Below are 26,893 nucleotides of genomic sequence, written 5' to 3'. Positions count from 1 at the left end.
ATTAAACCTTATTCAATTAAATATTATTCTATTAAACGTTATTCTATTAAATATTATTTTATTAAATATTATTCTATTAAATATTATTCTATTAAATATTATTTTAATAAATATTATTCTAATAAATAATATTATTCTAATAAACATTATTCTATTAAAACAATATTATATTAATAATTTTATACCACTAATTAATGAAAGTCACATTAATAAATATAATTAGAGACGAGAAATTCGAAAAATTTGTGAAATGAAAATACCAACAGAGCGCGTTCAAAATTTACAAAAAAAAACAACTTAAAATTCATGACATTGGAATTATTTTAATAAACCAACAAAAATGGTAGAAAATTTAGGAAAATTCTCAAAAAAAAAAAAAATTAATTTACGAAATTAGAATTCTACAAATTTTGAATGATTAAAAGTTAAAAAGTTTTGAATGTTCAAAATCAACAAAATTTTTTAATGTTCAAATATTTCCAAAAACAGTAAAATAAATTTAGCAGTTGTTTAGTTAAAAATTTCACTAACATAAAATTAATTAATAAATTTAATTAATAAAAATTAATTAATGTAAAAGTAACAGAAGAAAATTGTTCATTCAAACATTGAAAATTTTAAAGACATTTTAATTTTTTTAAATTTATAATTAAAAATTTAGTAAAAGTCGCTGGAAAAAATTCAAATTTGCAAAAATGTAAAAATTCTTTCTATATAACAAAAGAATTAGTTTTTAATTCAGTAAGATTAAATAAATAAATAAAAGTAAGAAGTGTTTAAAAAAAAGAATTTTGTGAGATTAAAAATAAATGTTTTGGTACACGAAAAAAGTGAGTTAAAAATTTAGGAAAATTCACACAGAGCAAATTACATTTTGCGACATGAATCAATTTTTAATACACACTAAACAAAGAATGTTAAAAATTTTAGGTGCTGTTTAAAAAATAAATTCGAATTTCCGTCAATAAAATTCTTGGAAAATTCAAAAATAATAAAAAGTAAATTAAAATTATTAATTAATTTATTTTTTATTAATTTATTTTTTTTTTGCATTTATTTTAAGAAGATTTTTTAAAAAATAGATTCTAGGATAATAAAATTCTTTGGATATATTTCTCTGGTAATTTTTTGAATTTTCGAATGTTTAAAGTGAAAGGAATGTTTTAAGTTTTATAAAATAATTTTTTTAAAAATCTCACCAAAAAAATGTTTTTTATGACAAAATATTAAAATTGAGAGACGCGACAAAAAATATCCTCGTTTATTTGCAATTTGCAAAACAATAGATGTAAAAAATTTTCAAAAAAAGAAAAATTCCTAATATCGTATTCAAAAGTTATTTTCCACTCAATTTTCCAAATTATTCATATAACATTGTTAATTGCTGCAATTTACAATTATTTTTTAATAAACAATCTAAAAAACTAACAGTGAAATATTTTCTCATCGAGAAGAAATCTCTTTTTCCACCAATCATAAATTTCAACTGCGAAATAATAATTATTCTCACAGACATTGAATAAAATCAAACGTTTATAAAAAAATAAAAAAAATTATCTCTTTAAATTAGTCAAAATTTATTACTTCAAATTAAAAATTAAAATTTTTAAAAGCAAATAAATTAAAATTTCACTTACGATATATAATATTATTAAAACAAATGAATAATTAGCTTGCTCTTTAACTTTATATAATTCTATATTTTGTACCAATAATTTAAATCACAATAATTTTCGATGGCAAAATGAAAGTGTATTTAAAATCACTTAAAAATTTATTTCCAAAAAATCGAAAATTAAAACGAATTAAAAAACTACTTTTTTCGTTTGTTAAATCGTTAAAAGGCAACTTTTTTCTACTGATTTATTTTCCATTATATTGTATATTTACTTTAATAATATCTTATCCATATCGTATTGATTTTATTTACCGATTCTATTTGTTCTTTTATTTATATTTATAAAATTTTCATACATTTATTCTATTATTTAATTATTTCAACAAAAACTATCATTTATCTTCATCGACAGAGAAAAAAGTTACCAAATAGAATTTTATTTTCTATTTTCTCATTTTATTTCGATTTTTTAAAATTAAATTAAATTAATTTTAATAAGTGAAATCTATTTTTAACAAAACTTTATTTTCAATATTTTGATTGATTTTTATAAATTTTATAAGTTGGATTTCTGTAAGTATGAAGTAATTATTACTATTATAAAATAAATTTATTTATTTATTTATTTATTTAACAATTTATACGGGCTTACAAAAGAGAACGCCCTTTTATTAAAACTAACTTAAATCTAAATTGCAAATTATTAGTTTATTACTATAAAATAATTTTTATAAGTGAAATTTATTTCTAACAAAACTATCTTATCTTCATTGACAGAAAAAAATTACCAAAAAGAATTTTATTTTATTTTCTATAATATAATCAATTTTTTATAAATTTTTATAAATATACGGTAATTAATATTATAAATCAAATTATTAATTAATCACTAAAAAAAATCTAAAAATATAATAATCTAAAAATTAATTTTTAAAAGTTAAATTTACTTTTTAACAAAACTATCTTTTTTCATCATCGGCAGAAGAAAAATTATAAAACAGAATTTATTTTCTACATTATAACTGATTTTGTTATAAATTTTATGTCGAATTTTTATAACTATTAGGGTGTTATTATTATAAAATAATGACTAAAAATTAATGTTTAAAAGTTGAATTTATTTTCGAGAAAACTATCTTTCTTTTATCTTCCTCGACAGAGAAGAAAAATTACCGAATAGAATTTATTTTCTACATTCTAATCGATTTCTTATAAATTTTAGTCACATTTTTATAACAATTAATTACTGCAAATTAATTAAAATAATTTACATAATTATGACTTAATTCAAGATTCATTAATTTTTCAAAAGTTAAATTTATTTACCCCACTTTTTTTTCTATTTTCCACTAAAAAATAATTTTGAATTTAAAATGTCAAAGAGACTTTCCTTTTTAGAAATTATTCTCTCAATGTTTTTATAATTTCTTCAAAAAAAATATTTAAAAAAATAATTAAAAATATAATTAATAATAAATTTAGAAATTAAAAATTTAAATCCAAAAAAATCGTCTCATTAGTGCGTTAATTTATTTAACAGACTAACAAACGAGAGTAGAAAGAAAGAGAGAGAGAGAGAGAGAGAGACCAAAATATCCAAAGAAAAGTTTTTGGGGAAAAAATTGTCTGAAAAATAACAAAAAATTTTCACTTGAAAAATAAAAGGTCAATAATATTATTCTTTGAAAAATTTGAAAACTAAAAAAGAAAAAACAATAATAAATTTCTTTTTACTGAATAAATAAAAAAAATATCCCCAAAATGAAACTTTCTCGATCACCTGTACTTTGTCAAGTTGGATGATTTTTAGCTTGGACTGTACCACCCTACTGTTGTTAGGGGGAGGGGGGAGACTAGGGGTGGTATATGATCGTGTATATATGCCGTTGCGGAAGTATTGTCAGCGTGCTCCACCTCTGGCTTTTTGTCGAAAAATGTTATTCAAAAATAATGAATTAATGAATTTTGAAAAAATTTATATGGAAATTAAGAGAAAATTCCGCCCCGTTAGCCCATCAATTTGGAAAAATTAATAATAAAAATTATTGTTAATATTGAAATTGTGAGATTTCCCTCTGGTCTGACTACATTGGACAAAACTCGTTCAGTCAACTCGAGTATATACGGCCAGGGGCGGCGGTAAGAGGGGTATGAGGAGGATGGGGGGTACAATATGGGTTATCGAGGGGGCCCCACCCCCGAGGGAGGGCAGGGGTCCTCATTTTATTACCCAGACTCCCATGGAGGTTCTCAACTTCTTACAAAGTTCTTATAACACCGCGGATTATCGTGTAAACACCGGGGTGAGAGAGAGAGAAAGAGAGAGAGAGAGAAAGAGAGACAGAGAGGGTCGAATGGAAAGTGGTCGTGGGGACGACGTCACTAACCGTAGTCAACAATCCTCCTTAAAATTGGCGTTACGTAAAAAGGACCACAGGTCAAAAAAAGAAATGATACTTTAAATAAGTCTATACTTAATAAAAAAAACAGTGAAGAAAGGAAGAAGAAAATTTTTTTTGGTCCATTAAAAAAGTTCGGTTTTGCAAATCCCTACGGGGCAATGTCAACTATCACCCCTTTTTTCGAAAACAACAAAAAACGTTTTCTGAAATTGTCAAAAAAAATTCTGTTCTTTTTTTCCCTTCAATAATTGTTGATAATTAATAAATTACGCAATAATTACACAATTGATTTTAAAATTTGTTTTCCAAATTCTAATTGGAACATTTATACCCCAGTGATGTAACCCTCTGCGTATAATGGACAGTATTCTACTTTTATGAAAAAAAACAATATGAATTTTGACATTTTATTACAAAATAGTTAAGAAACAATATTTTGCTGCAATTATACACTTGATTTCAAATTCTTATATGAATTTAAATTCTATTTGGTACATTTTACCCCAGTGTAACTGTACTGATTTACCCCACTCGGTATAATATATATAATAGACTAAATTTCAAATTTTATGAAACAATAAAAAATACACAAATATTTTATTAGAAAATAATTAATACAAAAAAAAAATCGCAACGAAATTTTAGAAAAAACGACGAAAAAGAAACACGAAATTGTAAAAATAATCACATTTTTCGACAACACATACTTTAATTTCAAACAATCTGGAATACAATTTTAATCAAATTCTTAACAAAATTTTAATTATAGGTATTTTTATCATTTTTTTTCTAAATTCTCTTTAAAATATCAATTATTTTTATAAATAATAAAATTCTTCTCCAAAATTCAATTATTTTCAAAAATTTTTTAAAAATTCTTGTCAAAATTTCAATTATCTTTATAAATAATAAAATTTATCCTAGAAATTTAATTATTTTCAAAAGTAATAAAATCCTTCGCAGAAATTCAATTATTTTCAAATATTTTTTTTTTAATTTCTCGTCAAAATTTTAATTATCTTCATAAATAATAAAATTCATCCTGGAAATTTAATTATTTTCAAAAGTTCTAATAAAACTTCTTTGCAAAATTCAATTATCTTCAAAAGTAATACAATTCTTTGCAGAAATTCAATTATTATCAAAAAAAAATTTTTTTCAATTCTCGTCAAAATTTCAATTAATTTTTAAAAATATCAAGATTCTTCTCCGAAATTCAATTATTTTTAAAAATTTAAATGAAATTCTTGTCAAAATTTCAATTATCTTTATAAATAATGAAATTCATCCTACAAATTCAATTATTTTCAAAAGTAATAAAATCCTTCGCAGAAATTCAATTATTTTCAAAAATTTATTTAAATTTCTCGTTAAAATTTCAATTATCTTTATAAATATCAAAATTCTTCTCCGAAATTCAATTACTTTAAAAATTTTTATTAACAATCTGTTCAAAATATCAATTATCTAAATAAATATTAAAATTCTTCTGCAAAATTCAATTATTTTTAAAGAATTCTTTTAAATTTCTGGTCAAAATTTCAATTGTTTTTATAATAAATAAAATGCATCCTAAAAATTAAATTATTTTTTAAAGTAATAAATTCTTCGTAGAAATTCAATTATTTTCCAAAGTTCTGATAAAGCTTCTTTGCGAAAATTCAATTATCTTCAAAAGTAATAAAATTCTTCGCAGAAATTCAATTATTTTCAAAAATTTTTTTTTCAATTCTCGTCAAAATTTCAATTATCTTTAAAAATATCAAAATTCTTCTCCGAAATTCAATTATTTAAAAAAATTTAAATGAAATTCTTGTCAAAATTTCAATTATCTTTATAAATATCAAAATTCTTCTGCAAAATTCAATTTCTTTTAAAATTTTTTTAAAAAATCTGTTCAAAATTTCAATTATCTTTATGAATAATAAAATTCTTTTCCTGAAATTCAATTATTTGCAAAAAATTTTAATAAAATTGTACGTAAACATTTAATTATTTTCATAAATAATGATAATTTCACAGGAATTCAATTAAAAAATAATTAAAAATTTTTTTTTTATAATGTCTTATAAAATAAAAAAAAATGACTTTATCACTCGGTCATTTTTAATTATTATAAAACATGAGGTTATATTATATTTAATTATTGTTATTAGTGGGAATTTTCGACAGTTTCTGATTTTCAATCATCGGTGGCATTTCAGTTCGAAATTCAGTAACTCCGATTGTTTAGTGAGTTAGAATGAAAATTAGGTAACTCATTAATTATATAAGGGCATAACAATTATTGATTCAAGTTTGTGAACATTTTCAACTGGATGAATATCAGAAATAATAATTTTAATAATATCCCATATTACATTACACATATTGCAGAAAAAAATAATAATAGTAACAAAAATAATTTTCAAAAAATAGTAAAAAATAATTATTAACAAAAATACCTTCTTGTAAAAAAGATAGTAAAAAAATACCTCTTAGTATTAAAATAACTATTAGTAAAGAAAAATAGTAAAAAAAAGTATAAAGTCAAAATCCAGTAGAAAATAATTATTAGTAAAAAAATTATTATTATCAATAAAAACACCTTCTAGTAAAAAAAAAAATAGTAAAAATTCCTTTTAACAATAAAAATATATCAATTAAATATATAATTAAAAATTGCAATTCGTAAAAAAACTATTAGTAAAAAAATACTTTTCAATAAAAATATGCTTCAGTAACAAAATAACTTTTAGTAAAAATATCTTTTAGCAATGAAATAACTACTATTAAAAAACAACTGTACAAATAACTAACAAATTTAAATATTTACCAGAAACTTTTTCTTATTTGGCACTTAATTTAAAAATAAACTGAATAATAATTAATTCGTTCTTGACTACAAATGATTAATAGAAATACTAATACTTAAATTAGTGACTGTACAGAAAAAAATTTATTTGAAACAATTAACAGAATATTTTTCCAAATTTATTAAATAAATATTTTACTGGAAACAAATAATTTCGATTTGAATAAAATAAACATCATCCGATTTAATAATTTGATGCGAAAACAAAACTTAATGCAAATTTTTGCAAATGAAGTCTCAATTTGCAAATGAAGTAAATTAAGACTACAAATAATTGAAACTAACATTAATTGCACCAAAAATTAATTGAATTTAGAATTTATTGAAACTGAAATTATTTGAAACAATGCAATTTCAAAATAATTGAAACATTAATTAATTTCAAAAGAAATTAATTGCAAATTAATGTTAATTAATACTACAATTAACTGAAACAAAAAAAAAATGATTTTAAAATTAATTGAAAAAAAATTAATACTGAAATAAATTGAAACCACAAATAATTATAAACTATAATTAATTTCAAACAAAAATTAATTGCTACCCTACTTAATCGAAACTGAAAATAGTTTAAAGTACAATTAATTGCAGAATTAATTAAAACTACAAATAAATGAAATTTTAATTTATTGCAATAGAAATTAATTGGAACTGAAGTTATTTGAAACTGTAAATAATTGAATTTCCAATTAATTGTAAAAAATAATAATTGAACCTTAAATTAATTGAAAATTAAATTTTTTTAAATAATTGAATTTTTTAAAAGAAAGAATTTTTGTATAATTATAATTTAAAAAAACTAATGAATTTTTTGATGAATTTTAATTGAAAATTTTGAACATAATTGTTTTCTCCAAAATGTTAAAAATAATTCTAAAATGTTATTATTTTTGGAAATATGTAATTGAAAATATTAAATTTTAAAAAATTAGAAGCTAATTTTCGTTAATTTTCATTTTTAAATTTACCTTTAAAGATTTTTCATGAAAATTTTTGATAATTCAATTATTATTTTCAAAATTTGCAATTAAAATTCTTCAAAATTTAATTTTCAAAAATTGTAACAAAATACTCGAAATAAATAAATTATTTTCAATTAAATTTTACAAAATGTTTGTAATTTTTCGAAAATAATTGTATTTCTTAAAAGAATTTTTGTATAATTTAAAAAACTAATGAATTTTTTGATAAATTTTAATTGAAAATTTTTGAACATTACTGTTATCTCCAAAATGTTAAAAATAATTCTAAAATGTTATTATTTTTGGAAAAATATGTAATTAAAAATATTAAAAATATTGAATTTTAAAAAATTAGAAGCTTATTTTCATTTTTAAATTTACCTTTAAAGATTTTTCATTAAAATTTTTGATAATTCAATTATTTATTTCAGTTCGAATAAATTTCTAGTTTCAATTAATTTCTACTGCAACTAATTAAAGAGTTAATTAATTTAAATTTCAATTATTTGCAGTTTTAACTAATTCTTCAAACATTAAAATAATTAAGTTCCAAAATTAATTTTAGATTCAATTATTTTTTGTTACAATTAATTCTAATAATCAATTATTTCTAGTTTCAATTAATTTCTGTTGCAATTATTTGTAAATTCAATTATTTGTAAATTCAATTATTTCTAGTTTCAATTAATTTCAGTTGCGATTAATTTCTGTTGCAATTAATTGAATTTTCAATTATTTGTACTTTTTCTTTTACTGAAAATTGTGATATTTTGTTGCAATGTTTTGAAGGAAAATCGAAAAAGTTGCAATTTTTGAAAAGTAGTCGAAAAAAGTCTCAATTTTCTTAATTTCCCTGGACAAAGATTTTTTTCCTGACATTTCCCTGACTTAACTGATAAAAATTTTGTTTCCCTGATATTTCCCTGATTTTACTGACTTTATACTGACATGTGATTTTTATTTGCAAGATATGTGAATAAAAATTCGAAAAATCGCACTTTTGAAAAAATACATCGTAAAAAATTGCATTTTTCCAAGACCCGCATCCTCTTGGAAACTACAAGAAACATTTTTTACGATAAGAGTCAACAAGAAAGTTTAAAGAGAAAGCACGTGTCAGTTTCATCGATTCCATGCGGATCTACAAGGAATTTTCATCTTTTTCATATTTTTTTATTTTTTTCCATGTAGAATTTCATAAAAAAAAAGAAAAAAAAATATATCATTGAATACGGAAAGAGAGTGTGACGCAGAATTGAAGTACACATCCCAAGGTACATCACTGCCAGGAAATACAACTTATTCCTCCTCACTAGTATATACTTCTACTTCTTCTTCATCTTCTTCATTTTCTGTTTTTTTTCTTTTAATTTTTTTTTTTTTACTACTTTTGCTACTACTATTTTTTTATTTCTATTTTCTTCTTTTTCTACATCTTATTCTCCTATCCCTGACGGTATGTGTTTCTATTCTTTTTGCCCTTATTGCCCTTCTCTCTCTTTATCTCTTTCTCTCTTAGCTGAGCTAGAGGCTAGAATACGTTCACTCTACCTTGGTTTTATTTGCTCACCGGACCACCTACACCCACCTCAAGAGCAACTAATGCTCCTTGCTCATAATATCCTATGTCGAAAAAATCGTTAGTAATAAAATATTACTTCACATCAAGCAGCAGCAGTCATTATTATTACTAGTCATACAATAATTAGAGCTCAATCACTGTAAAATATATATCTCTCCTCTAACTATGTATACAAATTATCATTCTTCTTGTGTTTATTATACACCGCGGGAAAACAACTACCGTTGTCTTTAGTCTATTATATGCCCATTCTTTTTCCATTTGTCGGTCTATAAAAATTTTTTATTCAAACTGAAAAAAAATTTTTAAAAGTTTGAAAGACTTTCAAACTTTAAATTTTTGATCTTTTTTTGACAAAATATTTCGAATTAGTTCCTAAAATTTAAATTTTAAGACTTAATTTGAACTAAATTTAAATCGTCAAACTTGTAGTAAATTTTTATCTGACTTTTGTTTCAGTAATTACTTAATTAGTAAAAAAAAAAGTTAGTAAAAAAAATAATTATTAGTGAAAAAATAGGGAAAAATAACTATAAGTAAAAAAAACAATTAGAAAAGGATGCTACAGGTCAGGAAAAAGTTAGGAAAAGTAAAATTACTCTCTAAATTTAAATTAGTAAAAATCTTTACTAATTTAAATAATTAACTGACTTTTTGTTTTTAAATCAGTAAATTCTACTAATAAATAGTTATTTCTACTAATTTATTAGTAAAATTTGAATTAGTGACTAACTTTTTGCTTTTAAATTAGTAAAGTTTACTGATAATTTATTAGTTATTATAAATACTTGAAATAACTATTTATTAGTAAAATTTACTAAATCAAAAGCAAAAAGTCACTAATAAATATTTATTTCAAGTATTTATAATAACTAAATAAATTATCAGTAAACTTTACTAATTTAAAAGCAAAAAGTTAGTCACTAATTCAAAAATCTTTCCAATTGTATCTATTTAAAAATAAAAAATTTGCTTCAGTTCAATTTTGGAATTTTTTAACCTAAAATTTTTAAAAAAATATTCGTTTGAATTATTCTTAAAATATATTATAGATTATTTAAATTTTAAACTAACTAAATGTTTATTTATCGTAAATGAACTTTCTATTCATTTTTTAAAATAATTTTTCGATAAAATAAACAATTTTATTGTTCAGACCGATTATTCCATTGAAGTAGAAAAAAAATTTTATAGCAATCTTCATTGAAAAAAATGTTTTTGTTTCAAATAACCAATTACTTCGACTATTTTGTATTTTTAATAAAAAATTGAAATTAGGGATTGACTTTTTGCTTTTAAAAAAAAATTAGTAAATTTTACTAATAAATAGTAATTTCTATTAATTTATTAGTAAAATTTACTATTTCGAAAGCAAAAATTCTACTTTTTGCTTTTTAATTATAGTAAATTTTACTAATTCAAATTTAGAGAGGAATTTCTATTGGTAGTAATTTCAACTAATTTATTAGTAAAATTTACTATTTCGAAAGCAAAAATTCTACTTTTTGCTTTTTAATTATAGTAAATTTTACTAATTCAAATTTGGAGAGGAATTTCTGTTGGTAGTAATTTCAACTAATTTATTAGTCAAATTTACTAATTCGAAAGCACTAAAAAGTCACTAATTAAAATTAGTAAACATTTTTACTAATTTAAATTTAGAAAGTTGGACAGGGAAATAAGGGAAAAGTCAGGAAATAATTCTTACGATGCAACGTTTTGATACGTTTTTTTGTCTCAATCTGATATCCTTAGAAAAACTGTGAGAATTGATAACAAATTACTGAATTTTGGTGTCCAGCACTTTTTGATAATATTAAAAAAAATTTAATTTTTCTAAATTTTTTTTTCTTTATCTTACAAACTTTGAAATCATAAATAATAAGAAGAATTGAACTATAAAGAATATGAAATTGAATTTATTTTAAATAATTCATTTCTTGAAGACCAATCTTAAAATTATTTCTTAAAAATTATTTAGTAAATAATTTTACATAAAAATTACAAAAATAATTGTACTTAAAAATTACAAAAAGAATTTTACTTAAAAATTACAAAAATAATTTAATTTTAAAAGATTTGCGATTACAATTTTATTTTTATAATGAAAGTGAATTTCATATGGTTTCAAATTGAAGTTTTAGAAAATGTGAGTTAGAGTTTAATAATTTTAATAACTTTACTTAATTATTTGATAATTTTACTTAAAAAATACCAAAAATAATTTCATTTCATAAATGCTGCGATTACAATTTTTCTAAATAATTGAATTTCAAATGATTTCAAATTGAAATTTTATGAAATTTTAAATTACAATTTAATAATTTTAATAATTTTACTTAAAAATTCCAAGAATAATTTAATTTTAGTTGATTTGCATTTTCAATATTTTGTAATTAATTGAATTTCCAAAGTTTTTAAATTGAAGTTTTAGAAAATTTTTTTTTATATAATTTTTATTGAAAAATCCGAAAAAGTTAGTTTTTTTAAACAATTTTTATTTCAAAATTTTTTTAAATTACTTGAATATTCAAATACATTTTTAATTGAAAAATATTTGAATAATTGAAATTTGATAAAACTGAATTGTAAACAATCGTCTTTCAGAAATATTTTAGGTGAACTTTTTTTTCTTTGAATAATTGAATTTTTAAAGAACTTTCTCAAAAATTTGTTAAAATAATTGATTAAGAAGAATTTTAGTTAAAAATTCTAGAAAATAATTGAGTTAAAATCTTGAAAATAATTTTCGAGAAATAACAGTAGAAATTTTTATAGATTAATGTATTTCAAAGGGTTTGAAATTTGAAGTTTTTGACAATTTTAATAATAATAATAATGATTAAATATTTATCTAAAAATAATTTTTGATATTTTGAATAATTTTACGATAAAAAATATTGAAAAATAAATTGTATATTACAAACATTTTTTTGTGTGTAAAATAATTTTTCGTGCGTTAATCAGAATATTCTTTAGATTCATGGAAAAAATCAAAATTTGTTCTCTGAAATCAGGGAAAAAAGATAGAAAATTTTTGTGGCAACCCTAATTTAGGGAAAATACTTTTTTTTTACTAATAGTAACTTTTTAATAGTTATTTTTCTCTAATAGTTATTTTATTACTAAAAGGTATTTTTACAAATGGTTTTTTTATTACTACATAGTTATTTTTAATTTGTTTGTTAATAGTTCTCTATTGAGTAATAGTAATTTTTCAATAATTATTGTTTTCTCTAATACATTTTATTAATAAAATTTATTTCCACTAAAAAATATTAAAACTATTCGAAAATGTAGTAAAAAATAATTATTAATTTTTTTAATTAATTAACGAATCACTAATAACATATAGTACAATTACTAAGAATTTTTACTACAATTTATAGTAAATTTTAGTATTAATTTAGTAAGAATTTTAAATACATCAGGAAAATTTAATTTAATTTATTGATTTTATAAAAATTATTAATATACAAACAAAAAAATAATTATACAATTAGAATAATAATAATAATTTTTAGTGCAATTTGTAGTAAATTTGTACTATTTCCTTTGGTATCAGTTTTAATTACTCTTTTTGTTTTACTCAAGTTTTAGTGAAAAATAATTAAATAACTGAAAATTCTCATTAATTTGAATTTTAGTAAACGATTTTTTTCACACTACTTTTTTGACTTTGACGAATAAAATATTTGTCTAATGTATCAAAAGTTGACCAGTTGCAAATTCCTATTCTTTCATTATTCAAATATTTCAATCTTCATTTTCATACATTCGAACGACATTCAACTTTATTTTAGAAACTTGGAATGCTTCGAGAATAAACCGGTCTTATCATCAAGGGCAAAATGAATACAGAATTATATTTCAGAAAATGTTGTAATAATAAAGTTTTGCGCCTTAATACATTTATAGTTTATTTATACTCTAAAATTAAATCAGTTGTAAAAAATGTGACAATTTGGAATTTTTTTCGAAAAATTTTCCAAAATCAATCTTTTTTCATTTTCAAAATTAGTTCAACCGTAAAATAAAAAAAAAAAATTTGATTGATTCAAATAAATGGTTATTTGTCTTTTTTCAAATAAATATTTACTTGAATCAAATAATTTTTTTTTGAATCAATTAAATAGTATTTACATCAAATTAATTATTGGTTCAAATAAAAATTATTATTCAAATATTAATATGCGATTAAGTTTTAAGACAAAAAAAATGGGGGGAGGGGAATTTGTCATATATATAACACAAATATCTATATTTTGTTTGTAAATTCTCCCTCAATTTTCTATTATTATTATTATTATTATTATTATTATTATTATTATTATTATTATTATTATTATTTCCCTCAATTTTTTTTATTCATCTCCTTTGTATGTACTAGTTTTGAAATAAGTATTCGCTGGACAATATCTATATATACAAAAGATCTAGAATTTTAGACCTTCTAAAACCGGATTGGCTGTTTCTATCGAAAAAGGTTGGCCTGAAAAAAATAAACTCGTCATTCTTCTCTTCGCGTGACTGTTCGGACCTAAAACTCTGAAATGCTTGAATTTCTATACATTATATATACGCACACAAAATTTTTTCTCCAAGTCGTTTTTACTCAAAAAAAAAATAAAAGAAAAATTTTAAAATAAAAAAAATCTGAAAAGCAAATTATGGTCAATTTAAATTCAAGATTGAATCGATTTTTTTCTTTATCAAAATTTTGCCAATTATATTCTTTTTTCTTTTTGTTTCTGTCGATTCTTTATAGTTTTTGAATTTCACAAAATGGTGCAATTTAGACTAATTTAAATGTTTAGGGAAAGATTCAAATTTAGAGTCCAAAAATAAAAGAGCAAAATAAAAAATTGGCATTTTTTATTTTGTTTTTTTTATTTTTGGACTCTAAATTGAAATATTATATTTATTTACAAAAATTTCTTTTTATAATAGTTTTTTTACTATTATTAAATAATAAATAGTTATTTTTTTTTATTAATAAATTTTCTTTTCACTAGGTTTTTTTTACAGTAAAATACATTTTTGCTAACAGGTTTTTTCTAATAATAAAAATTTTCACTACTCGTTTTTTTACAAATAGTTATTTTTCACTAGTACTTTTTAATACTAAAATATATTTTTAATAACGTATTTTTTTCTACTAATAGTTGCCTTTTTATCAAGAGTAATTTTTTTCAGTTTTTCACAGTTTTCTTTAATATTAAATTTTTTTTTATTTATCTATTTAATAATAATAAAATCATAAAATAATTGTTATTAATTAAATTCAAATTGTGATTTCAATTAATTCAAGATTCAATTATTTTTTGTTGCAATAAATTATAAATTCGATTATTAATAGTTTCAATTAATTTCAGATTCAAGTATTTTTGGTTGCAATTAATTGTAAATTCAATGATTTCTAGTTTCATTTATTTTCTGTTGCAATTAATTGAAATTTCAATTATTTGAAAAATTCAATTATTTCTAGTTTCAATTATTTCTAGTTACAATTATTTCTACTTTCAATTAATTTCTGTTGCAATTATTTGTCAATTAAATTATTTCTAGTTTCAATTAATTTTTGTTACAATTAATTTCTATTGCAACTAATTAAAGAGTTAATTATTTTAAATTTCAATTATTTGTAGTTTTAATTAATTCTGCAAATTTTCAACTAATTTCAGTTTCAATTAATTTTAGATTCAATTATATTTTTTTCTATTAATTGCAGTTTTAACTATTTGTAGTTTGAATTAATTTCAATTATAGTTAATTTCCGTTGCAATCAATTAAAGTTTCAATTATTACTTATGATTTTAATTGTAGTCAATATATAAATTGTAGTGATAATTATAGTCAATTAAAATGATAATTAACGTGACTGTAAGTAATTGATATTATAATTAACCGCAAAAAGAATGAAATGAGACGGCAATATTAATTCAACGCTAATAGAAAACGAAACTAAAATTAATTTCAAACACAATACATAACAATTAATTAAAATCATTACTTGACACTAATATAAATATTCCACTTGAAAATTAATTCACTGTTTTTTCCATTGTCAATTTTTGCAAAAATTTCTAATTCTCTATTATAAATTAATTACTAATTATACTATTTTCTAATTATCTAATTCTCTGAATTATAATTAGATTCAATGAAAGAAAAAATTTATTTCATTAAAATAACCAATTACGTAAGTAATCGGTTATTTTAGTCAAATAAATTTTTTCTTTCTTAATAAATATTTACTTGAAGCAAATAATTTTTATTTACATTAATTAAAATAATGCAAATTAATTAAAACAATGCAAGTTAATAAATTATTTCCTACAAATAAATATTTATTTAATTAAAAACAAAAAAAATCGATGACTCAAATAAAAAATTATTATCAAACAAATATTTAGTTGAATCAAGTAAATTTAATAATATTATTCAAAAATTCTAAAAAAATAATTGAATTTTCAAAGTCTTGCAGTTCGAATTTTCATGAAAAAATTTTCGAATGGTTTTACATTGAAAGTATTTCAAAACTTTAAGCAAATAAAGAACAATAAGTATTTAAAAATATTTATTTTACAAAAATGATTGAAATTTGAAAATTTTGAAAAAAAATTTTGTTTTTGAAAAAAAGCAATTAAAATTTTTTTTTTAAATATACTTGAATTCCCGAAAATAATTTTCATAAATCGAAACAATTGGAAATTTTGTAAAAATTTTTATATTTTAAAGAATTTTATTTTTTCATCTTTAAAAATTATCTATAAATATAATTGTATTTTTGAAAGATTTTAAAGATTTTAAAAATAAATTCTTTGGAAATTTAAGAGAAGCAAAAGTATAAAAATATTAAAATTTTTATTTTAAAAAATTATCAAAAATTCTAAAAAAAATAATTGAAAGTTACAACTTTCAAAAATAATTAAATTTCATGAGGTTTTCCATTGAAATTATTTGAAATTTTAATAATTTAATTCAGAAATTGCGTAAAAAATTGTTTCTTGAAAAAATGTAATTAAAATTTTCTGAAAATAATTGTATCTTTGAAAACAATTTTAAAAATAATTGAAATAGTTGAAAATTTTGTCAAATTTCATTGAAATAAATTTTATAATTTAATGAATTTTATTTCTTTACTTGTATTTTTGAAGAATTCTAATTTAATTTTAATTAATTTAATCAAAAGATCTAAATTTCAATTTTAAAAAATACGAAAATAAAAATTAAATAAAATAAATTTGGAAAATTTAGGAAAATCGTCATTAACTAAATTTTTTCTTCAAAATCCACCAAAAAATTATCTCTTTCCCGTGAATAAATATTTTGAAGAAAAATAAAAATCCTCGGGGGTTTACATGATCGATTAATTCAATCCTGAAGTTAACTGTGGAAGAAATGACGCTGAACTTTGCACACGCACGCTGACAGCGGTCGAGATCTGACGATAGTCAGGGAGCAAAAATGATTTATCGCTGGTGGACATGCCACGTCGAGCTAACTTTGCAAAACGTTACAAAGTTGTCGAGGTCGATGCGAAAATTTTGATGGTTTCACTATATTTATACATTGACAATACTTTTTATCTTTTTTCCCCCTAGATTTCAATCTAATTTTCAAAAAAAAAAGAACAAAAAAGAAAATCAAAAATAATAAACAAGAAAAAATGATTGAAAATTTAGTTTCGATACAAAGTTGGGAAAATAATTAAATAACTAATGTAAGGAAGAAAAAAGGAAGCTACTGGTCATCATATATTCGCAAAGTATATGAGTGAGAAAAGGATTGATTGCCGGGACGTAATACGAAAAACACGAAAGAACATTAGTCGGATGTGTCCAGCTTGTCACGTGCATTCGAACGAAGATTAATGGTGGAAGAAACATGAACGCGTTATAAAGTAGAAGCACGTTAACTCCTTCACACGCCTCTCTTTTTTTCTTTACTTTTGCCAATTATGCCTAATTTTTAATTAGTACTTTTTTTCTTTTTTGAGTCGTTCAATAAAATTATTGAATGATATTCTGTATGAAGTGGTTCATATATTTCTTTAGTGATCCATCTGAATTTATTTCGATCAAAGAAAATTTAATTGGTGCAATTAAATGATTTATTGACTCACTAAATTTGAATTAGTTAAAAATAAATAATTTTTACACTGAAATTAAAATTATTTGATTCAAATTATCGATTACTTGACTATTATCAATTAAATATTTTCTTGAGTCAAATAATTTTTATTCGATTCAAATAAATATTTACTTGAGTCAAATTATTTTTTATTTGAGCCAATTAATTTTCATTTAATTCAAACAAATGTTCCCTTAAATCAAATAATTTTTATTTGATTCAAATAAATATTTTCTTGAGACAAATAATTTTTATTTGATTCAAATAAATATTTTCTTGAGACAAATAATTTTTATTTGATTTAATTTACTTTAAATAATAAAATTATTGGTTCAAATTAGTATCGTTATTTGAATAAAAAAAAATTTTTTTTCTGTGTAGTAAAAAATTATTAATTGTTATTTAAAAATAAAGAACTAATTGTCAGTGGACAAATAACTAAGTTTTCAGTAGAAAAATGTTTGCAGAATAATAATAATTATCATTACAAAATTAAAATAAAACTTTAGTAAAAATATAACTAATTTTCAGTAGAGAAATAAATAGTTTTTAGTTAAAAAATAATTTTTAGCTGAAGAACAATTTTTTGTCGCAAAAAAAAATTTTTATTTATAATTATTTTCTTTTTTAAAAAAAATATTTAAAATTTTTTTAATTAATTTCTGTTTCTTCGAGGGCAAAAATATTTTTTTTATTAAAGAAAAAGCAGTGTTGCTCTTTTATACATATAATACGACTACGTATATTCTCTGCGATAAACGTCAGAGGCAAAATTTAGTTATTTGCAGACTTGATATAATTAAATTGGCGAAAATTAATCATCGTACAAAAGAAAAGAAAATCACGATAATATATATATATAAATAAGGGTCGAAAAAAAAGTAAACCGGTGCCATTTAACATTAAGTTCTTTGTGGTGGTGTCCCATAAAAGGAACCTTGTCTTATTATCAACAAGTAATGATCTGTGAAGCTACATTCTATACTTATTCGTTTAAATATATAACACATTTTTAAATTGCAATCACTAAATTAAAATTTTTTTAATTATAAATATTAAATTATAATTCTATAATTATAAATATCAAACTATTATTCTATAATTATAATTCAGAATTAAAATTCAAAATTAAAATTCTAAATTATAATCCTAATTATAATTCTAAATTATAATTCTAAATTACAATTTAAAATTATAATTATTAAATTTTAGTTTTTAATTAGAATTTTTAAATAATTTTTTAAACTAGATTTCCATTAAGAATTTATTTATAATTCTACTAGAAATTATTTTTCTAATTGAATATTAGTTATTTTTCTACTAAAACTTATTTTTTTTACTGACAATTAGTTTTTTTACTAAACTTTTATTTCTTATTGAAAAGTGATTTATTTTTTACTAAAACTTTATTCTGTTTCTTATTTATAATAAAAATTATCACTTTGCTAAAAATTATCTCTTCACAAAAAATTCCGTATTTTTTAAATAAAATTTTTATTCCGCTTTCTCTTTAAATTTTAATTAGAAAAAATGTTTACTAATTTGACTTTTTGCTTTGAAATTAGTAAATTTTAGTAATAAATATTTATTTCTACTGATTTATTTGTAAAATTTTCTTTATAGTTAATTGTACTAATTTATTACCGAAATTTGCTAATTCAAGAGCAATTAAAATTATGCCATGTTCTAAAATAAAAAAATATTTTTGTGCAACACCTGTAAGGAAAGTAATACTTTGCATGCCTGTAAAGTAGGCGCAAAACAGTACTTTGCTGCACTAGTGCGGCAAAGAGCTTACTTTGCTGCACTAGTGCGGCAAAGTGCTTACTTTGCTGCACTAGTGCGGCAAAGTTCTTAAACTTTTGGGTTTTTTTGGTGATGTACATAGGTATTTGTTTTCTATTTGTAGAATACCTGTTTTTTACAGTAATATACGCGTAAAAACCACGAATATTACGTGCGGTAACATACGTTCCAAACCCTGCTAAACAGTACGTATGTTGGCGTCAACTAGCGTTTCCAAACAGCTTTTTTTATCAAAACCAAAAGGTGTTGCACAAAGTACTGTGTGCAACACGTACGAAAGAAGATTTTCCAACTTCGTGCAAATTGCTGCCCTCGCTTCGCTCGGGACAGCAAACTTTGCACTCGTCGGAAAACAGCTTCTTTCTGTACTTGTTGCACAATATACTATTTTTTACTAATTGCCTGAAGCTAAAAATTCAAATAAGATTTTCACCAAAAATTACTTATGTTTTACCATAATATTCAGTAAATCTAAATATAATTCATAATTTAACCATATAATTCTATTGACATAGTACTTATTTAAATTATTTATTTTGACTGCAGTCAAACCTGAAAAGGGGGCGAAAGGGGGATGGGGCGTGAGCTTAATGACTGAAAATATTGTCAAGTTCCCAACAATATTCTATATCAGAAATCTTCAATGGTTGTATTACCGGATAAGTGAGATGTCTGTTTGAGTAGGTAGTCCCTTTTGCACGCTCACTTAAACAGGTTCGACTGCATATTTATTACGCTTCTATATATATATATTTACACTTGTATACATAAACATCAACCCTGAACTTTGCCAATTGTACTGCCATTGATATTTTTTTTTTTTCAAGAAATCAGCGAATTTTATGATAATGAGAATTAATATTTATGATTAAAATAAATAAATAAATAAATAATAATAATGGAAATAATTAAAGGAATAATGAAAATAATATTGTTATTACTAATAATATTCAAAAACAATAATTATATTATAACAATATAATTTTTTCCTTCTTTTCAATAAATAAATACTAATAATTTTAAATAAATAAATAATAATAATGTTAAATAAATAAATAATAATAATATTGACAATAAAAAAAGAATTATTTGATTCTAATAACTGATTACTTGATTGTTATCAAATAAATAAATTACTTGAATCAACTAATTTTTTTGTTTAAATCAAATAAATTGTAGATATTTTTAACTATTTTCGAATTTGACGTAAATAAGTTTAAATTGAATTAAATAACAATTATTTCATAGAAATAAATTTGATAAAATAAACTGAAAAAAATTGATACGATTCAAATAACGAATTATTATCAAACAAATATTTACTTGAATCAAATAATTTTTATCTCAATTTTTGTTTAAATCTTTAAATCAAACAAATTTGATAGGAACTTGAACTAATTCTTTTCAAATTTCAAGTTAATATGACATGTGTTTAAAAATTTTTTTAAATTATTATAATTATTTATTTCTCCACTAAAAATTAGTTAAATTTTTACTAAAGTTTTATTTTATTTTTATTATAATAATTATTATTCTGTTAAAAATTATTCTATTGAAATCTATAGTTATTTGTCCACTGATAATTATTTTTCTACTAAAAATTACTAAATTTTTACTAAAATTTAATTCTACTTCTATTACAATAAAAATTATTATCCTGTTAGAAATTATTTTTCAACCGAAAGTTATTTATTCTTTTTTTTTTTTGTTAAAAATTAATTAAACTTTAATAGTAAAATTATAGTCAAAATAATTGAAATTGTTGGTAATTAATTTAATTATTTTGACTATTATTGTAGTTAATTATTTACAATTAATTAGTTATTTTGATGCTAACAATTAGTCATTTTTTTACTAATAATTAGTAATTTTCTACTAACAATTAGTAATTTTTTACTATACATAATAATTAGTTATTTTCTACTAACAATTAGTAATTTTTTGACTATGAATTAGTTATATTTAACTAACATTTAGTAATTTTTTTTACTAATAATTAGTTTTTTTTAACTAACAATTAGTAATTTTTTGACTAATAATTAGTTATTTTCTACTATTTCAGTATTTTTTTTACTAATAATTTTTTGACTACACTGAAAAAAAATTTATTTTATTCAAATAACCAATAAATTGAACCAAGCCAGTTTGAAGCAATAATTTCTTTACTTGAAGTAAATACCATTTAATTGAATCAAATAAAAATTATTTGACTCAAGGAAACAATTATTTGCATCAAATAGAAATTATTTGATTCAAGTAAATATTTATTTGATAACAGGACTAATAATCGTTTAGTATTTATTTTTGGTAATTTAGTCCCGTTACCTTATGTAAATAAATTTATAAAATACAAAGCTTCCTTTATGAGGAAGCAATAAATAAAGATTGAAATAAAAAATAGTAAATAAATGAATAAATGAATAAAAAAATAAAAGTAAATAAATAAATAAAAAGATTTCGAAAATAAAACGGAATGAGCATCAATTATTAATTTTGGAATTATGCGAGATATTAGAGCACAGGAGAATGTAAAATGAATAATAAATTTATTGAGTTTACTCACCTCGGTGCGTTGCTGTAACCTCTTGTTCAGCTCATAGAGTCGGTAGTCCGGTTGGTTCATGAATGGTGTGTGCCTCCTGGGGACAGGCAACGATCTGTCAGACCAGACCGAGAGGTCATGTTAGGGTGCTGTGTACAATGTGTTTTGTGTGTGTCACGTGTATCATGCATATTTCAATAAAATTTAAATTAAAATTAACCCACAACTTGACTGGCAAATCTTTATCATATCACAATATCACTTTTTACATATTAAAACTTTCTTTACCACTTTCCCTTTCTTTCTTTCTTTTTTTCTTGCTTTTTTCTTTTGCTATTCGAACTTTTTCTATCCAACAAATCTCCACGAGACAATTTTTTTCTCCTTCATTATTAATATTTAATATTTTATCCACTATATTTTACTATTATTGTAATAATTTTAATATTAATTAATAATTAATAAATTGATAATTAATAAATTGATAATTAATAAATTGATAATTAATAAATTATGATATGAAAATTTATAATTTTGTTTTTATTAATATTATTATAATTTTTCTGTAATTATTTAATTATTGCCCAATTATTCTTTTACTATTTTAATTAATACTTTTTAATACTTAATAATACTTTTTTATTATCTTTTGCTATTATTAACAATGGAAAATTATTTTTTTTTACTCTTTCGTTTTATATTCTTTATAATTTTTATATTTTTATTTCCAAATATGTATTTTATTATAAATTAATTATTATAATTAGTAGATACATTAATATAATTAATGTAATATATATTTTTTTATTATAATTAATAAAGTTATTATAATTATTTATTCCAAAAATATCAATGAAAGTAGAAGAGTAAGTAGTCAGTAAAGTAACTGTTACTAAACGTAGAAAAAAGTTAAGTAAAAGAATTTGCATAAAAATTCAACTTCTTTCTAAACTTTTATACTCTAAACTTTCATTCACTTGGGAGAAAAATAAAAAATTATTTTTAATCAATTGATTACTTTTCTAATTAATAAAGTAACTATTTACTCAAAAGTCTTACACATTTTTAAAAGAGAAAATTATTAGAAAAATATCGTTTTTAATATTAAATTTGCAAGCCAAGTGGTGAGGCGATAATGATAATTATATATATATACAGTTTGTGTGTGGACTAATAACTAGAATTAATATGCGAATATTAAAATTACGATAAATGCAATTAAGTAATAATACTGTATTAATAATAATAGTTTAATAATTACACTTATTTTTAATTATCAATAATATTATATTTTTTATTAATTAATAATATTATATTTTTCATTAACTAATAATATTAGTAATAATTAATCATTATTAATAGAGTAGTAAATAATAATTAAAAATAAGTAAATAATTATCAATATAGATTATTAATAAATATACAGTATTAAATAAATAGAAAAAAAAATGTTGACTTATAAACTAAACGACTGTAAGGAAGCAGAAACAATGTGAAAGGTTAAAAATTTTGCGATTTGATTTTGCGATATATCGACGTTAATGTATATATTTATTCGCTGCGGTGAAAGATATAGTGTATATGATAGCTTAAAAGAAAACGATAAATGAGAGAAATACCCTTACACCTTGTTAGCTGTTCATTCTCCCAGAAGCACAAATCCAACAATGGATTCGTCTTCTATTACGATTCAATCGTGGGAAGACTTATCTACTCTCAGACGTTAACATATGAATGGCACTGATGTAAGTCAAATCAAAGATAACCTAATCTGCCAGCTATTTATCACACGAGAGCAAGAGAGAGAGAGAAAAGTGGAAAAAAATTTATTAGATGCATATATTTATAAATTACCCAAGTAAATGCATAATAATTTTATCAATATTATAAGAATATTACTCAATACTTTTTTTTCCTCTATCGCAATTTTTAATGCTAAAAAAATTATTCAAGAGTCCACGAAACAAATTTTTATTTTATTATTTTTTCCATTATTATTAGTTATTCTTTGATTTCTCTTTGTTGTTTCTATTTTTGATTGGACAATACTTCTGTTTCCTTCTCTCTCGTTTTTTAGTATTAAAAAAATTATTCATTAGTCCACTATAATTAAAATTAGTAGGCACTTAACACCAATTTTTAAGTTTAATTATTTTTTCTATTAGTTATTCTTATATTTCTCATTTTTTGTTGTTTTTATTTTTTATTTCTTTGTTGTTTCTTATTTTTTATTATTTCTTCGTTGTTTATTTTCTTGTTATTTGGTATTTTTTGGTATTTTTTATGCTTTTTATATTTTATTATTTCTTCGCTGTTCATTTTTTTGTTATTTGATATTTTCTGTTATTCATTCGCTTTTTTATTTCCCTATCATAGTTACCATTCAATTTTACTATAATTTTAATTCAATTGTAAATTTTACTGCAACTTTAATTCAATTTTATTCAAGTTTCAAATTTCTGCTTATTTTAGTACAGAATTTTACTAATTGCTAATTTTTACTTTTATAGGTAAAGCCCTCTGAATTTAAGTAAAACTTTTTTAACTTTGTATATGTAATTTTGTATTGTTCGTAAAACAATAAATTTGCATTGTATTTTATTTTTTTTTTGTATTGGCGATAAGAAAGAAAGAAAAAGAGATGATGACTTTTTGTGCGTGTTGAAAGAAATGAATGAAGTTCATCCCCAAAAAGGGACGAGTTCTCTCTATTTAAGAGCAAACAAGGGCAGCAGCACACGTTTGCAATTAATCACGGCTGTACTTCCTTCTTAGTAAATCCCGCACTGTCTTCAAATATCTAACTAACTGAATGCGTCGCCACGGATATGTTTATGTACACACACTCTCGTGTCTCGGGGAAACTAGCGTGTTAAGTAATATCATTTTGACGTTAATTACCATGCGTTTAACCGCCGCATGATATGGTCTGCGACTCTGAATATATATATATGTACACTCTCCTTAACAAGATTTTCCCTCCAAGTTCAAGATCGCACTTCAAATTTTATCATTCACCCAAAAAACTCATTTTTACCAAACAATTCAAATCCAAAATTCAATTCCCTGAAACTGATTTTTATTCCAATTTTTATTGTTACATCAGGTTTGGGACAGAAATTTGATTTCTAAGCAGAATTTTAACTGTTTCCCTGACTCTAAACCTAAACAATATTTTTCTCATTCACTCCAAAAATTATTTGACACACAAAAAATGTGTCTATATTAAAAATTAAAAATTATTCACTTCTCAATAACTTCAATTGAAAACAAATTCGAAACATCAAAAATTGTTTTTAGCTAAATATTTTTAATCATCATTATTTTTGAATAGAAATTAAAATTTTCAAAAACTTCAAATTTCAAACCCCCCCCCTTTGGAATTCGATGATCTATTAAAATTCCTACAGTAACATCTCCAAAATTATTTTCCAAATTTTAATTCCATTATTTTCTAGAATTTCTATTTCTAAATAAAATTCTTCTCTAAATCAATGATTTTAAATAATTTTTTGAGAAAGTTCTTTAAAAATTCAATTATTTATAAGGAAAAAAAAGTTCATTTAAAATATTTCTGAAATCCACTTGTTTACAATTCAACTTTACAAAATTTCTCTTATTCAAAGATTTCTTAATTAAATATATAATAAAAACTTGATTTCAAAAAATTTTCACCAAAAATTATTCAAAAACTTTAAATTTGTTAAAATTCAAATTTTCTAAACTTCAAATTTTGAAACTTTTTGAAATTAAAAAATTAAGGAAAATTAAAGACGCAACTCTAATAAAATTAAATTGTTTTTGGAATTTTTTTTTTTTTTTTTTTGTAAAATTATCAAATAATTAAGAAAAATTATTAAATTCAAATTGAAATTTTTAAAAACTTCAAATTTCTTACCCTTTGAAATTCGATAATATTAAATCTATAAAGTTTGCTACTGAAACTTATCCAAAATTTATTATTTTCATGGTTTCAGTTCAATTATTTTTTTTAGAATTTTTCAAACAAAAATTTACCTCTAAATCAATGATTTTAAATAATTTTTGAGAAAGTTCTTTAAAAAATTCAACAATTTAACGAAATAAAAGTTAACCTACAATTTTTTTTGAAATCCACTTGTTTGCAATTCAATTTTATGAAATTTTGATTATTTTTAAAATTTTTCAATTACATATATGTGAATTCTAAAATTCAAGTAATTTAAAAAAAAAATTGTATAAAAATTGTTAAAAAAAACTAAAAACTTTTTTTAAATTCAATTAATTGTAAAAATTGTCAAAGCAAATCTACTAAGATTAAATCATTTTTAGAGTTTACAAGTATAAAATTATTTACTAAATAATTTTTAAGACATTATTTTCTGATTGTTCGTCAAGAATTAAACTATTTAAAATAAAAAAAAAAATTAATATTCTTTATAGAAAGTAGTTTCTAGCTATTTTTGCAAACGGATAAGAAATTATAAGAAAAAATTTCAAAAAATTAGAAAAAACTTCTCTCTAAATCTGAATTATAGTTAAAAATAACGAATTATTAGTAAAATCATGGCTGACTGTTTGCCTCATCAATTAGTAAAAAATAACTAATTATGAGTAGAAAATCAATAATTATTAACAAGTAAATATCTACAAAATTAATCAAATTTTACTAATCGAGTATAAGTTACATATATATATTACTTAAAATATTCAATAATATTTTGTTAGTAAAATAATATTTGAGTCGGTGATTATCCTTTTATTAGTTATTTGTAAATTGTAACTAATTAAAATTCAGATAATAAGAATAATAAGAAGAAAATAAGAGAAACTAAAATTGAGATAGTGCTCTGAAATGGATACAATTCGACAATTGCAAGAATTGAATTAGTGAATTAGTGAATTGGTGAATTAGTGACAAGTGGCATTAAGGAATAAAGATGTTTGAAAATAAAGACAACTAAAGTTTAATGGTCGGTCGGGCTAACCAAAATCAGAGAATGTGTATATCA

At 21.0% G+C, this 26,893-nt stretch overlaps 1 protein-coding gene across 5 annotated transcripts in view; it reads right to left on the bottom strand.

The window, feature by feature from the left end:
* The window catches only part of LOC122497775 (LIM domain-binding protein 2), a 181,484-nt gene that overhangs the window by 22,150 nt on the left and 132,441 nt on the right, over window positions 1-26,893 (bottom strand). For 3 of the 5 annotated variants that reach the window (XM_043605060.1, XM_043605056.1, XM_043605057.1), the window contains one exon: window positions 21,924-22,017. In XM_043605060.1, the coding sequence (XP_043460995.1) occupies window positions 21,924-22,017 (94 nt within the window). The remainder of the gene's footprint in view (window positions 1-21,923; window positions 22,018-26,893) is intronic. The other 2 variants (XM_043605061.1, XM_043605059.1) reach the window with 1 other exon arrangement.

This window comes from Leptopilina heterotoma, unplaced genomic scaffold (genome assembly GCF_015476425.1).
Source record: "Leptopilina heterotoma isolate Lh14 unplaced genomic scaffold, ASM1547642v1 Lhet_136, whole genome shotgun sequence".
Classification (NCBI taxonomy): Eukaryota; Metazoa; Arthropoda; class Insecta; order Hymenoptera; family Figitidae; genus Leptopilina; species Leptopilina heterotoma.
Note: the sequence above shows the minus strand (reverse complement) of the source record. Positions and strands in the feature narration are given on the sequence as shown.